The 15,756-nt window shown below is 36.4% G+C and overlaps 1 protein-coding gene across 1 annotated transcript; it reads right to left on the reverse strand.

Moving 5' to 3' along the window:
• Positions 1-265: 265 nt before the first annotated feature.
• Positions 266-12,570, reverse strand: TYRP1 (tyrosinase related protein 1). The gene is made up of 7 exons (XM_007943237.2): positions 12,186-12,570; positions 10,578-10,900; positions 7,743-7,947; positions 3,924-4,091; positions 2,437-2,616; positions 1,528-1,674; positions 266-471 (listed from the first exon to the last, which is right to left on the reverse strand). The coding sequence occupies exons 1-7, from the start codon at positions 12,568-12,570 to the stop codon at positions 266-268; spliced, it is 1,614 nt and encodes a 537-aa protein (XP_007941428.2).
• Positions 12,571-15,756: the final 3,186 nt, after the last annotated feature.

A 15,756-nucleotide genomic window follows, 5' to 3' on the forward strand; every position in this document is an offset into this window, starting at 1 on the left:
TGGTTTGCTTAAATACCATGGAGTTAGTGAAAACCACCATTTTAAAGAGAGAGAAAAATATAGCCTGTTGGAAAGCTTGTTAATAACTCTTCCTACGTCTGGAAAATAACTTCTGGAGCTTCAACCCTAACACATCTGTGTACAACAGAGAAAGGAACAGAGTGAAAGAAAATACAGTTAGTGACTCAATCTATTAGTTTCAACCAGGCAGTTTTGTGATATGAATGAGTTTCTGTAGAAAATTTTAAGAGAAGATCACTTGTCTTCAGACCATAGATTGATTAGGATTCTGGAATTTTTCATATTCATCAGTATAGTGTTGATATTGATCAGAGAGGAGAGGCTGATTTACTTCATCCATCTTGCTTCTGGCATGAATCAGACAAGAAGCACCAGCAAAAATGACTGCAACCAGTACTAAAGCAGCAACTACTCCCATGGTAACAATCTCCGAAATAGTAAAATCTCGACCTAGTTTGAAAGAGAAAATGAGAGTAAAAGTGTAATAAAATAGTTGCTACGCCACCAAAAATTAGAAACCACAAATTTAAGCACAGTGCAGAAAAATCTCACTTTTATTTTTATCAGACTATTTTGGGCTATTACAGAACCACTTGGGGGGGGGGCTTCCTAATATCTTTTAATGAATGGACCACATTGGGATCTGTATTGTCATTTCCATTCAGAAGGTGAGGAAGGTCATGTATCCACAAGGTTTTTTTGGTTACATAGCAGTGATTGCGAGGATGACACAGGACTAGGCAAGGCTTTGTTTGTTGTATGCAGATAGGGTCACTATGAGTCAGAACCAACTTGATGGCACCTTAGAACAAACACAACAGAGTTGGTTTTGGAATTCAGGTCTCTCAGAATCCCAAATTCTCCCACTATGCCCTAACTGCCTCTATTGCGAAAGGCACTGAAAATTAAACAGGAAAGTTTTGAATTTCAAAAATCTCAGGAAAGATGGCTCAGAGTATCTCACTCTTCAGTTAGGACAAATAAATGGAGGTGACATTATGTAATAAAAAATATGGCCATATTCCATGGGCCTAAGCCCAAAACTTGTTCTCTTCCCTTACTAGAAATATGATCTTTGACAATTGATATAGCTAAGCTTTGGTTACCTATTAGTAAAATGAGGATTATAACATTTACCTCATAGGGTTGTATGAATTAAACAAGATAGTATGCTATATAATTAGCTCAATACTCTGTTAGAGTGGGCTCTCAACAAATATAAAATGCCCTTTTTTAAATCCCCAAATAAAAATAAAAACGAAAGCTTCCAAGTTAAAATAGAAAATGTAAGCCTCAGCAAAACTGTGATTAAAACCAGTTGCCATCGAGTTGACTCTGACTCATCGTGATCTTGTGTGTGTCAGAGTAGAACTTGCTCCATAGGGTTTTCAGTGGCTTAACTGTTTGCACCACCCAGGGACCCCTGATACTGTGATTACTTTACTTTTAAGGTAGCAAATTTGCTTTCCGAAATTTCCACAGTGGAAACAAATTTTAAATACTCACTAGGCCATTGCACTTCATAAGCATATCCCAGGTTATCTGGAGCAGTAACAAACATCTCTGTGCTGGTAACTGGAGGCCAGAATGGCACCATATTGTATTGTCTGTTATGTCCAATAGGGGCATTTTCCAATGGAAATGTGGATATATCTAAAAAAATTCCCAAAACAACTTGTTAATAGGTAAAGTTACTATTAATGTGACTATTATATTCCAAAAGTGTCCAAGAGCACTCAAGGAGAGCATGAAAAATGTTCTTTCATATTTTACAGTGAATAAAGACAAAAAGAAATAAAGAAAAAAATCACTAGAAGAGAACAGGGAATTGCATGAAATAGAGTTCAAATGCTTAAAGTACAAGAAAAACATATCACCCAGCAGAAAAGGAAACTTTAAAAGCAGGAAAGTCGAAGTATTCTATCATTTGTAATGTTTATAATTTGTTTTATTTTTCAATTACAGACATTAATTTGAATAATATGCATTAAGCTTATTTTTCAAAGCTAAAGAAAAGACGAACCTTTTGTTTGTTTTAGCCTAATCTGTAATTTAAATTAGAGAGATCACGTATCCAAGAAAGTTTGTCCTTGACTCTGAATATTTCTGTTTAATTTTTTTTTTTCATTTCTCTGTTAAGATTCATAGGGAACTAAATCAATATTAACTTTATTTTCAGGATTTTGTTATACAGCAAAAAAAAAAAAAAAAAAAAAAGCTTAACATTTTGAATTATTGTCCTGGAATCCCATTGGCTTTTTGTCACCTTTCTCCTTTTTCTATTCTAGTGAAAGCCACAGAGATCTGTATTTTTAGTGAGTTTCTATCAATAGAGAAAAAGGAGTGATATGTTTTTTGTTGCAAAAAAATAATCCCTTTTGCTGAGCCTGCAAAAAACTTACGAAAGTGTCTCACCAGCATTGTATCTCCTCAGCCATTCATCAAAGACTGCATCAGTGAAAGTATGCAGGAGGACAAAAATAGGATCATTTGGAGATAAATAGGTTTGTCCCCCTGTTCCATTCAAAAATAGATGAGCCAAATTGTGAAGGCTTCGAACAGCCGGGTCATACCTTCCTGTGGGATCACTATAACCTAGATATAAAAGCAAGGATGAAAATAGTAAAGACCATTCAAAATATTTTACTTTTGAGGTCAACAGTGGTGATTGTATTAGGAAACATTTTTTTTCTTTTTTTTTCCAAAGCTTGTCAGGCCATTTCTTGCCTTAATATAATAGTATTGCTTCTCAGTACCTATGGTTGGTGACATTTGATTGCTATACCCCCAGCTAGGTTATTTTTAAGCTAGTGGCATGACATTCTAAATGTACCCTCTAGGTTAAAAATAATGACCTGCAAAGGAAACCAGTCAAAATATATAGAACACTCTATTTTGACAAGGTAGACATTGATCTACATGGAAATAAATAGAGCGGAAATCTCTGACTTCTACTTAAAACTGCTGACACAATTGGGAGAACACCACTCCGATTGTTCTAGAACTTAAATTGCCAGATGTTACTTTGGTCTCCTACTTTACTCCTTTGGAATGACTGTCAGTATGTTTATTTTTGGAAAAAATCTAGTGGTGTACGAAAGTTACAATTTCTCAGTTTTCCCACCATCTCTGTATTAGTCTTAACCATCTGGAAAGCTTAATGGCAAAATAATTATAGAATTTGGATAATTATCACAGATATATAATTATCACACACACACACATATACACATATAATCACTTTGCCGAGCATCTAATTTTTTAGGTGAAATTAGAAAATTGGCAAAATACTTGATGATTTATGTTAACTGTTTGATTCTAAAAACTACCATTGTATTTCTTTCAGTGGATCAGCACATGATGAGCATCTTGGGGAAATAATTTCACTGCTTTAAACCTCAGTTTCCTCAGCTTTAAAATACTTTGTATTAGGTAAGGAAAATCTAATAAAATCTTAGTAGTTACTAATTTGAATTTTCATAAACATTTAAAAAAGTTACAGATGATACAGACCTAAATAAAATACATGCCCAAACTAGGCTTCAGTAGATGTCAACTGTTTGGAAATTTTTAAAAATAAGCTCTAAAAGTCTTGAACGTGATTTGCCAATACTAGAATTCCGTATAGATATTCATGGTCAATTAGCTAGCTAGAAATGTGGGTTTAAACAGTGTTTAAGTTTATGGAAAATAATTTCCAAGGCTTCTATTAAAGAGTCTCATGATTTGATATTTTCTTTAAGAAAGTTCTTTTTGAGGAGAAAGTTGTGACTAAATCATAATAGGCAACCCCAGTGACAGAAACTCACAATATATCATTCAAAAGCCTTTTCCAAGAGACTTGAATAAGACGACTTCAGTATACTGTGGAGTGCTTCAAAGCACTGATAGCGTGTACTTGCCTTCCACGGTGTTTCGGAAACTGTTTGAAGAATTGGAGTAAAAAGGAGGTGTGTCAAATAAACCAACTTCCAAGCACTTAGCGACATCCTGTGGTTCAGGAAGACGTTGCACCATTGGTCTAGCCACGTTTCCGGCTGGATTTCTCCTAATTGGCCCATTCTCAGTGCCTGGGGAAAAGATGAGTATTCGACATTTATGTAATTATCTTAGCATAGCTCTTTAAAACTGCTTATGCCTGAAGACTGGAAGTTTTTCCTGGTAAAAGAGAAGATTAAAAAAATGTATATTTAGTGGCATTAAAGTTCTAATATACCAAGTTCCACGTTTGTGTGTGGAATAGATACATGACACATAAAAATCATCTGAAGAAAAAAGTGATCACATTACCAGATATAGCTTCTGGTGTCTGTTAAATCAACATACACTTCTTTCATGAAAATGTATTAAGAAGAACATTCCATGGAAAATTGAATTTTCCCCAAATAACCTCATAAACCTACATTTTATACTGAGGCTCTTAGATCTCAAATGCTTTTAAATAATGGGATATTGTTTCACAAGTATTTTGTGTTTATCTGGTAATGTCCTCAGTAACAAAGTGCTATAGTTAGACCTAGAAGTCCAACACCGAAGAGTTTAAGCATTAAAATTCTACAGCACAGACTTAAGGAACAGGAAATATATTGCTAACTATTTTTGAAACAAGGCAAATACATTTTCAACCAAATTCTGTCTGTCTTAAGCCTTCTGAGGAATGAGAGGAAAAAAATCCTTACATCTCACTGGAAAGTGGTGCATATTTCAATCAACACATATTTAACAACTACTATGAAAATCCTTACAACTGACCAATAAGCAGCATCATGATGGACAGAGAAAAGATTGAAGTTGTCAAAGATTTCATATTACTTGGTTCCACAATCAACACCAATGGAAGCATCAGTCAAGAAATCAGATGGCATATTGCACTGGGCAAGTCTGCAGTAAAAGATCTCTTTAAAGTGCTGAAGAGCAAAGATGTCTCTTTGAAGACTAAAATGTGCTTAACCCAAGCCATGGTATTTTCAATAACCTCATATGCATGTGAAAGCTGGATAATGAATAAGGAAGACCTAAGAGGAACTGAGGAAGCTCTGGTAGCATAGTGGCTAAGGCACTTGACTGCTCACCAGATGGCTGGCGGTTCAAACCCATCAGCCACTCCTTGGAAGGAAGGTTGGGCAATCCTACTTCCGTAGTGATACTGCCTCGGAAACCCAAGGAGGGGTTGCTATGAGTTGGGGCCAACTCGACGGCATATAACAACAACAACAACAACAACAAGATGCTTTTGAGTTGTGGTGTTGATGAAGAATACTGAAAGTACCATGGACTGCCAGAAGAATTAACATATCTCTCCGGGAAGAATTGCAGCTGGAATGCTTCTTGGAAGTGAGAATGACTAGACTTCATCTTACCTACCTTGGTCATGTTGTCAGAGGGACCATTCCCTGGAGGAAGATATCATGCTTGGTAAAGTGGAGGGTCAATGAAAAAGGGGAAGGCCCTCAACGAGGTGGATTGACACAGTGGCTGCAACTATAGATTCAGATATAGCAAGGATTGTGAGACTGGCACAGAACCAGGCAGTGTTTTGTTCTGTTGTGCATGGGGTTACTAAGAGTTGGAGCTGACTCAACTGCACCTGACAACAATAACAGCAACATGAGAGATAATTAAGTAGTTCTGGTGGTGTAGTGGTTAAGACATTTGGCTGTTAACCAAAAGATTGCTGGTTTGAATCCACCAATGGCTCCATGGAAGAAAGATGGGGCAATCCGTTTCCAGAAAGATTTAGAGACTTGGAAACTCAATGGCATTGCTATGAGTCAGAGTTCACTCTATGGCAGTGAGTTTCATTTGGTTTTGGATGTGAGGTAATTAAATTATTTATAGGCAGTAAGAAAAACAAGCAAACTAAGAACTGTGATACTACTGATGATATGACAGGTGCCTTAAGAAGAAAGGAAGACAAACACACACACACACACACACACACACAGGAGGGGTGGAGAATTGGCTAGTTACAGAAAATCTTCATGAAGAAGAGATATAAGAAGCCCCAAAGGATTGAGTAGACTTTTCATAGGTGAAATAAAACAAATTTTAATTTTATAAGCCAAGCATTTAGGCAAAGGTGATATCAAAAGATGATTAACTTTCATAAAACATCTTATTTTGTATGCTGTATGATTAACATCATGCTCAGTACATAATGAATTCACTCTATGAATTTTATTTATATTATATATAAATAAAACACATGCACATCTTTAGACTAGGAAATACATGTGCCTTTTTTAAGTCTATGTGATCACCAAAATTTTTCAGAAATCACTGAAAATACCAATTTAAATGATGTTTTGGGGATTTCTGTTCAGAGAGTTATGAATAAATACTAAGAAAAGGTATTGGTAACATGGGTTTCAAAAGCACTACATCCTGATTTACCCTCAAGGAGGTTTATAGTGAAGAATTCTTTTAGTAAATAAACTAGTTAAGCTAGTATCATTTTAACACAGTGATTTTTCAAATAAGAAACTTGCATATTGAGAACTTCTGCCACTACACCTATGAACATCATATGGATCTGAGTCATGTGGAATTTCCAAGTAGGAAATGCTACTCTGAATGAATGGTTTTGGGGATCTGAAGGAGAAAACGGATTTATGAAATATTGTGCAGAAAGAACTTAGCAATATTTTCATAGGGTGAATCAACATGATGTTATAGTGGCTGGAGGAATGTTAAGTGTTTATAATATTATTTATGAATATAATAAAGTAAGAATTTCCCACAATTCTAGTTTTTGTATGGAAAACCAAAAGTTTAAAATACTCAAAACATGCCAAAAGAAGAAAAATAAGATGAGTAGAAGGACTCTAATAATTAAGACCTGTGTTATTAGCATAGGAACAGATAACATGATCCAAGACAAAGAATAGGAAGCCTAAGAATAGATCCTCATGGCAGAGGAGGCATTGCAGATCTCTGGAGAAAGGATGGCTGGACAATTGGGTAGGCATTTGCTCTTGTTCTCACTTTCAGGGAGCTGGAAGGCAGCTAGCTGGTAGACATCTTCTGTGCAATTTCTTTATTTTCTTAAAGGTAGTCTCCATACCACCTTTTGGTTTTAACTCCTTTAACTGCACCCTGGGAGAAAGGTGGAGGTAATTTGCTTCCATAAGCATTTACAACTTGAAAACCCTATGGGGCAGTTCTATTCTGTCGGTATCAACTCGATGGCAGTGGGTTTGGTTTGATTTTGGTTATGTTCAATTTGGAGGAAAAACCTTCTGCCATGGAGTAAATTCAAACTCATAGCAAGTCTATAGGACAGAGTCAGAATCAACTCCATGGCAGTAGGTTTGGTTGGGGTTTTGGTTTGACTGAATAAGCTTATAAACATAATGTTTGTTTCAACTACCAATTCTTTCTGTATGTTTCAGGTTGTCTACAGGAAAATTTTCTGTGAAATTCCAACATGAGACACATGACTACTAAGCAAGTGCTGACTGTACTAAGAAGATTAATTTTTGTAATTAGACATTTCCCAAATAAGGCGCTTAGCAATGCACTGAAAAATTTCTCAAGAAATGTACAAATATATGAGCACTTTGTTTCCCAGGAGTGCCTTACTTTGAGTATCCTAAGCACTCAATAATTCTCCACAATAAAAGTAGAGTTTAGTCTGAAGCCTCTAATAGACTGAAGGGCAGCATATTTAATCTCTTTACCTAATAAGGCATTTTTACTCTTAGGTTTCATTTGGAACTTACTGTTACAAAGGGTTCCCAGGGTATCATAATCTTCCAGGGATTCACAGACAATTCTCCATTGAGAAAAGACAGAGTTTGGACTTATAAGAGCAGAATCAAAGTTGCTTCTCGATCCCATCAAGTCATCCGTACAGACATCACAAACATTTCTCCCAGTTGCGAAATTCCAGTAAGGAAGGAAGAAAGAAGGATCCTGCAACATCTCCTAGATCACAGAGAATGTGTTAGTGTCCTCTGCCTCTGTTTCATATTCTCCCTCCCTGGCAGTCTGTCTTCAGCCCCTTAGGAATCAATTAGTATACCAATGGTGTCTGAGGTGTTTGGAGGAGTTAAATGCCTATTTAACAAAGCTTTTAATTTACTATAAGGAATCATGTATTGAACTAGAAGGGATGAAATTCAGTTCATTATACAGAATTTTCTGCAAATGATTTTGGAAAAAAAATAAAGTCTTTTTTTTTTAAATAAATTTTGGTGGGCATTTCCATTTCTATTGCTTTTACCAAAAATTATTAATAATAACTTTAAGCCATGATATTTCCACCTTCTGATTTTACTATCTCTAATTCAAGTATCATAAACCCTTAGTCTTGGAGCCAGATCCAGCCTTGACATATGTTTTGTGAATTTTTTTTTTTTAAATTTAATTTGAATGACTTTAAGCATTTAGATTCTGGTTTGGCCACCGACTACACAAGCTCTTTTAAACTTAATTTACCTGCCTAGCGACTAAAGTTGTTTTACTTTGAGACCCTTGTTTCAGGGTTTAAGGTAAGAGGACTCAAGGATCTTCATGAATCTCATATAAACAGGAAATGCTTTTATGCAGAATATTTTTATGTGCTTATTGTTCTTTAGGAGCTCTGGTGGTATAGAGCTCTCGTGGTCCTGAGGCATTTGACTAGTAACCAGAAAACCCACCAGCCACTCCTCGGAAGGAAGGTTGGGCAATCTACTTCCGTAATGATAATGCCTCAGAAACCCAAGGAGGGGTTGCTATGAGTCAGATCTGACTCGACAGCAGTGAGTTTGGTTTGGTGAGGGTTTCTTGTTCTTTAGACTAGAGGCTGGCATAATTTCCGTTTAGAGCCAATCTCCTATTTTATAAAACACAGGGCTCAAGGTCATGTGCTTATTTTATTGAGCTCTTGAAAACATACATTTACTTGTTAGTCCTCATTCTTTGGGCCTTTGGGAAGTTCTATTTAGACATCTGGATTTCAATGTAGGGATCATCATTATCCCATCTCACCTCTCAAGCTCTAGTACATTGCTGCTTTTTCACTTTAAACCCTTGTAAGAAGCATGTCGTTGTCCTCAGGGTATTTTAGAGGCCAAAAGCGTGCAAAGGCATTCCCAGTTATTGATCTCCAGGGCTTTAGAGTCTTCATTTAGAAATCATCGTTCTGGTTCACAAAAATTAGTTACAGCTTCTAAGGGATCATTAAGAGTCTGTTTGTGGTCCAGCAACTGACATTCAAGAGCTGAAGCGTATTCATGTGGCATTTCAACTGTGCATTGCATTTAAGTAGTAATTTCTTGGATCCCATGTGCTGTTGGGTTTTTAAAATGTAAGTCACAGAACTGTATAGTCGAAGTTTACACAGGCAAAATTGAAGGTTTTAGATACTTTCTACCTGCCCTTTCATTTTGTTGTGCCCATGGGAAAATAAGTTGGACACATCAAGATGTGAAGTCAATTACAAATGACAGATTTATCTACTCCTGATCTACGAAATGTCTCAATTGTAACCAGAGCTATAAAATACAAAGTTCGAAGTATTTAATCACTCTCAAATTATGTATGGATAGACTACTTTCAGGACAATATTTTATTCCACATTTCAGTGCATTAATTTCTCACTATCCAACTCTTCATTTTTAAAATAATGTTGAGCACAAGCACTCTGCGTTTTGGCCTTCAGATATCTTTAGATTAGTGTTAAGGTTTAACTTGAGGTGGGGGATTTATCATTGTTTTCACATAGAAAACAGGTTTAATTTGTGAATTTTCTAGTGAGATCTAATAATTAAAAATATTTTAAAATTACAATATTTTCCTCAAGAAATATAACAATTGATAAGAGACAATAGATAATAAGCTATTTACATTAACAGGTATTTGATGTGCTGTGAGCTTATCTGCTTAAAAACAAAACAGAAAATAATTGTGCTTGAGTTGAAGTTCACTTTATGCTAAATAAAGCCAATGTCTTTTAATTAGAAATAATGTCTAGCTGAGATAAAAATTTTAATTATTCTGTTTTACTTTAACATTCACAGTGGAAGAGGAAGGGGGGAAATGAAGTTCAATAAAATATGACAAATCAAATTGGCAAAAAAAACCTCAGCATTAAAACCCTATACCATGTTGGAAAGAGTCATCCACTGGAATGGTGTATACACTTGTGTCTGGAGAGCCTCTGACAAAATACACACTCCTTCACTGAGACCGGAACAGGATATCGACTTACGTTTGATAGTCAAGGAAGACATATTAATTGAGATTCTTTGATTCAAACCTTTTGAGTGTTGTTATTCAACTACAGAGCTTTAGAATATTTCCAAAGCTTTAATCCACACTTAGAAATATCTCAACTGGCTTCCTCCTCATTGATATTACTTCCTTCTCACTTCCACAAAATATAATGATTAATTCATTAATTAATAAGTAATTAATACAGGGGGAAAGTTTAAGTAAATGTCAAAGCCTCTTGAAATTGCTTTATTAATAATACATGTCCTTACCACTCAGAACAAGAGAGAATTAAAATGACTTACAGATAAGGCACCTTGTCCATAAAAGCTCTGAAAATCAAAGAGTTATATGCTTACCTGTATGTCTCTTTCCAGCTGCAGTAGGTGGTACCTGTGCCATGTAAGAAAAGCTGGTCCTTCATGAGAAAAATCTACTTCACCAAAGCTTTCCTGCCCTGTCCCAAGGAAAGTCTTTTTGACTGAGTAGTAGTGTGTCCAAACAAAGTAGTTGTAAATGGAAATGTTCTCAAATTGTGGTGTGTTGCCATCTGGCCCCAATATTTCTTCTGATCTCCTGGTGGCAATGACAAACTGGGGGTGAGTTGTACGCTTTGCCGTATCCAGGGCCTGGACAAATCGGTTCTTTTCTTCTGCACTTAAGTCCAGAATGTTTCTTCTGACTTTAGGGATATAAAATCCAATCATGAAAATATCAGCCTTATGAAGATAGGGAGAAAAAGCACAATCATCTTGCAACATACCATATCCCATTTACCCATTAATCATCATGTATATATACATTTAAATCTGTTTTAATTTTTCTTCTTCTTTTTTTATAATAGCCCTACTAAAATCTCTGCTCAGGTAGCAACTCTCTCTCTCTTTTTCCTCCTGCTTCCTGATGTCTATTCAGATTACTCTAGGATTTCTTTAATCTTACATATAGATTGTATAATTCTGTGATCCTTTTATGTTTATTTCTGCTCACTATTGACATTTCTTTTGGAATTTTCTACCCTTTTTAATATAATAAATCTTGTAAAACCAAAATTGGTGTTGTATCAAAGTTGTTAAGACCAGAGACTTGTTCAATGACTCTGGAAGTATTTCTTGAAGCCTCAGTTTTTCACCTATAAAGCATGAATGATAATACCTGCTTTTACATCATTGTTATAAATATTAAAATACACATTAATCATATCAGGGCCTGGCTCATAATAAACATTCAATAAACATCCCATCAAACCTTTGGTCCAGTGTCTAGCACACAGAAATAATCAAGTATTTTTCATTAATATTATTGATTGCTTAGCTATGTAGTGCTATTTAGGCTGCAGGCAAGACTCATCATCTAAAATTCCCGATCATCTTAGTGGGAAATTTCTCAGTGAGTCAGCAAAGGTTAGAGAAGAAGCTAACCCAGTTTTATCCCAGTTTTATCAATTACTGGTGAATTTGGTGGTATAGGTAGTAAACGTGCTCAACAGCTAACCAAAAGTTGGAGATTTGCTACCCAGAGGCTTCTTGGAAGATGTTCCTGGAGATCTACTTCTGAAGGGTCATTGAACACCCCATGGAGCACAGTTGTACTGTGACACACATGGGGTTGTTTAACAGTTAAAATCGACTTAACAGTAGCCGGTTAACAATTGGTTGTGACAGTTAAAATAGCTGTCTTGTATTGAAAGGTCTGGTAAGGAAGACTTACCACAGCGCCCAGGAGATAGTGGTTGCTCAATAAATGTCTGTGGCAGTAAATATTTTTGGCTAGAATGCCTGAGTGTCATCTCCAACCCTATAAACTTGAATTAAATTTCCTAACCTAAGCCTCAATTTCCTCACTTGTGCAAAGAGAGGCTTGGACTACAAGATTTCCCAGTGTTCTTCCAGACCAAATGATTAAGAATTATATGAAGAGCCTTAAGCTTCATACAGAACTGTGTACCCAGTTCACTCCACACTTACCTATGAGAACCCTTTGGTCACAAGCAGCACCACTGTGGCCAGGACGACATGTCCCACAGTTGTGTCCTGAGAAATTGCCATTGCAATGACATGTCCTATTGAAGAACTGTGTGGGCCAGCCCTCCCGGTCATCTGTGCCATCGTGAGGGTACTGGGGGCTGTGGGGCCGGGAGTCTGCAGTCACTGCCTCACACCTGCCCCTGCCGGATGATGAGCCACAACGATCTGTCCCAGGCCCAGATATAGGCGACAGGTCTGGGCAACACTCACCACTTTTCAAAGCCTCAATAGTGACACACTCTCTTGGAAATTGAGCACAGGCCTGCTGAAGAAGCAGTAAAGGGAAGAAGGTGTAGCCTAGAGAGAGGGGTTTACAAGGTTTCATTGTGCTTGAAGTCAGAGTGCAAGACACAGCTCTGGTTAGCAGTCCTTTGTGTAGAGGAGACTGAGTCATGTAGATCCAGCTGAAAAAGGAGAAAACAAAAGTACAATTATGTAAACTCATCTTCTTCCCCTTTCATACATGGTAGGAGTCCTTCCCAACCCGCTTTCAAAATGCTTTCAACACCTGTGAAAAGACATTTCCAACAAAGAATTAATAAAAATAGTAATTTACCTTTAAAACGTTGACATGTATAATACCTACATAATTAAATCCTCTATCCTAGTCTTCATTTTGATTTATATATACAAATACTTATCCTGGATGTCATTTGTGAAAAGCATTCCTAGCAGGTCACCACCAGTAATTACACTGAACCATGGAGCTGAAGAATTGGGAACAGATTTCCAGCAAATTAATATATATGATTTAAAGTCCCCCATCCTTTGGAGTTTGGCGGAAGTCCACCCACTCCCCGTAGAGCTTCTCTCCAGTACCTTCAACTCCTGAGGGGTTTCTCTGTTGATCTTCTCCTACCGCTGAGTGTTTTATATTTGCTGGTCCCCTGATGTCAGAGCTATTAATTACTTGCCAGTTTGTGCCTGATAACTAATCCCAAATCTGCTCACCCAAGCTGGGAGGGGCTGGTCCTCTTCTCCACCTTTTAATAATCCCCTTTCACTACAGTAAGATTTTCTGCCCTTTAAGTACTTGGCCAGCACATGATTCCTGCTGATCTCCTTGTGATGCTTAAAGTTTTAAGAAAAGGTCAGAGGCACTAATTCAGAGCACAGCAAATCAGAGAAACTAAGAGAGCTCTTTTCATTGCAAAGCTTTTCTTTTCTTTGACAGTATATCTTTAGAGGATGACATGAGCTTAACTACTTTTTCTTAGTGATGCAAAGGCCAGACCAGACTTTCACCTGCTAGTAGTTTTTGGTTGTACTCTGATTCTGAACCAGATGCTGACATTCTTACAATTTCTAGAGAAAATAATTGTAAAAGAACATCAGATACTACTATACCAAATCACATGCCATTGGTTGTCATGGTGGCTGCTAATGTTCACAGATTTTGTACCCAACCTCTTTACCACCAACCAGGCTGATCTCCATCTCTGTGGCAAAATGTTACAGGCCCAGTACTACTTCAATTGTATAGAAGCCGCTCACTAAGTGATTTCTTATTTCCTTCTTTCTCCTTATGCAGTGTTAAGCCAAATATTTCAAGAACAACTTTCTTCTGATGTTGAGAACTCAAGCATATGAAATCAGTCTTCAAATCTTATCTTTAATTTGGAATCCATAATTACTGTACAAAGGTTATCAGGATTCATGATCAGAGTTATTTGATTCCAAGCCATAGAATGAATTGTCTAGAAAATTATAGAAAAAAAAAAAAATGAGTGTATGGTTAAAATAATAGTAATTAAAAAAATAGCAAAGGCTACATATACAAATTAAGAAAAAGAATAAATAAGATTTCCTTTTCACAGACCTTGCCTATCCCAACATGATCTATTGCAAACATATCAAAGCATGATTATTAAGAAATGTATCTGTAAACCTAAAGTATTATTCTTTTCCTTTATATTGTTTGGTTTCATATCTATACAACAACCTCTCAGTGTGAATATATGTTACGATAAACCCCCAAAACCCACTGTCATTGAGATGACTCTGACTCAAATCAGCCCCCATTGGGTGTTCAAGGCTGTAAATCTTTATGGAAGCAGATTTCTTCATCTTCCTTTCACAGAGCAGCTGGTGGGTTTAAACTGCTTACTTTCTGGTTAGCATCCAAATGCCTTACCCACTACACCACCAGAACACCTTACATATTAAATAAAAGCCAAACTAAACTCACTGCCCTTGAGTCGGATCCAACTCATAGCGACCCCTCCTTGGGTTTCCAAGGCAGTATCACTATGGAAGAGTAGATTGCCCAATCATCCTTCTGAGGAGTGGCTGGTGGGTTTGAATCGCCAGCCTTGGTTAACAGTCAAATGCCTTAGGCACTACGCCACAAGAGCTCCCTTAAGATAGTTCTTAAAATACTTTAAAAAACAAAACCATTCTGGTTATGACTGATCCTATACACAGGGGACAAAGCTCTACTTTTCTTTTATCCTTTTAGCTCTAGGCTATTAGAATCATGAAAATGGTATCATTTCTAGTAGACTTCATGGCCTGATTTTTTTTTTTTAAATTAATGTTATCTTTCTAAAATTTATCTGTGTTGTTGCATGTAACAATAATTAATATGCCATTTTTGGTAGTTTGATATATCATTGTAAGACTATACCATGATACATCATTATCCTTTCTCCTTTGGATCATTTTCCAGGATCATCTATCTAACTAAATCTATCCGTCTATCTATCTATCTATCTATCTATCTATCTATCTATCTATCTATCTTATTTTTGGTTCTTATAAATAAGGCTGATATTTATTGTAAATATTTCCTAGCAGAAATATATAAATATTCCTTCATGGTAAATATCAGGAAAGGATTGCTGGTCATAGGGCTTGTAAATATTTATACGAGAATTCTAAATTGTTTTCCTAAATGGTTGTGTCTTTCCACCAGCAATATTTAAGATTTCTTATTGATTCACACACTTTCTAACACTTGGTATTAATGGATGTTCTTATTTTTGCCAATTATCTATATGTTAACTGATATTTCATTCATCTTGATAATTAATAGATTTTAAATTATTCCTGAGCACTTATCTCTTCTGTTTCACTAGTGGTGAATTTTTTTTTCCCATGTCTTTAGACCATTTTCATATGTGTTGTTTGTCTTATTTATTTTGATATATAGGGGTTCTTCATAGATTTTGAGATCTTATGTCAGAAATATATACTCAAAATAACTTATTTTAATTTGTGGCTTAATTTTGACATATCCTTACAGCTCTTTGACAAGTGTTGTTGTTGTTGTTAGGTGCCGTCAAGTCATCTCTGGCTCATAGAGACCCTATGCACAGCAGGACAAAACACTGACCAGTCCTGTGCCAGCTCTGTGATCCTTGCTATACTTGAGCCCATTGGTGCAGCCACCATGTCAGTTCATCTCATTGAGGGCCTTCCTCTCTTTTGTTGATCCTCCACCTTACCAAGCATGACATCCTTCTCCAGTGAATGGTCCCTTCTGACAACGTGACCAAAGTATGAGACGAAG

Source organism: Orycteropus afer, unplaced genomic scaffold (assembly GCF_000298275.1).
Source record: "Orycteropus afer afer isolate SDZICR_OR568_19922 unplaced genomic scaffold, OryAfe1.0 scaffold00102, whole genome shotgun sequence".
In the NCBI taxonomy this organism is placed as follows: domain Eukaryota; kingdom Metazoa; phylum Chordata; class Mammalia; order Tubulidentata; family Orycteropodidae; genus Orycteropus; species Orycteropus afer.

Coding starts and splice junctions, on each gene's coding strand:
- TYRP1 (XM_007943237.2), bottom strand. CDS start 12,570: ATGAAACCTTGTAAACCCCTCTCTCTAGGCTACACCTTCTTCCCTTTA. Junction 10,901..12,185: donor TGACCAAAGGGTTCTCATAG/GTAAGTGTGGAG, acceptor ATATCCCTAAAG/TCAGAAGAAACATTCTGGAC. Junction 1,675..2,436: donor GCTGAGGAGATACAATGCTG/GTGAGACACTTT, acceptor GAATTTTTTTAG/ATATATCCACATTTCCATTG.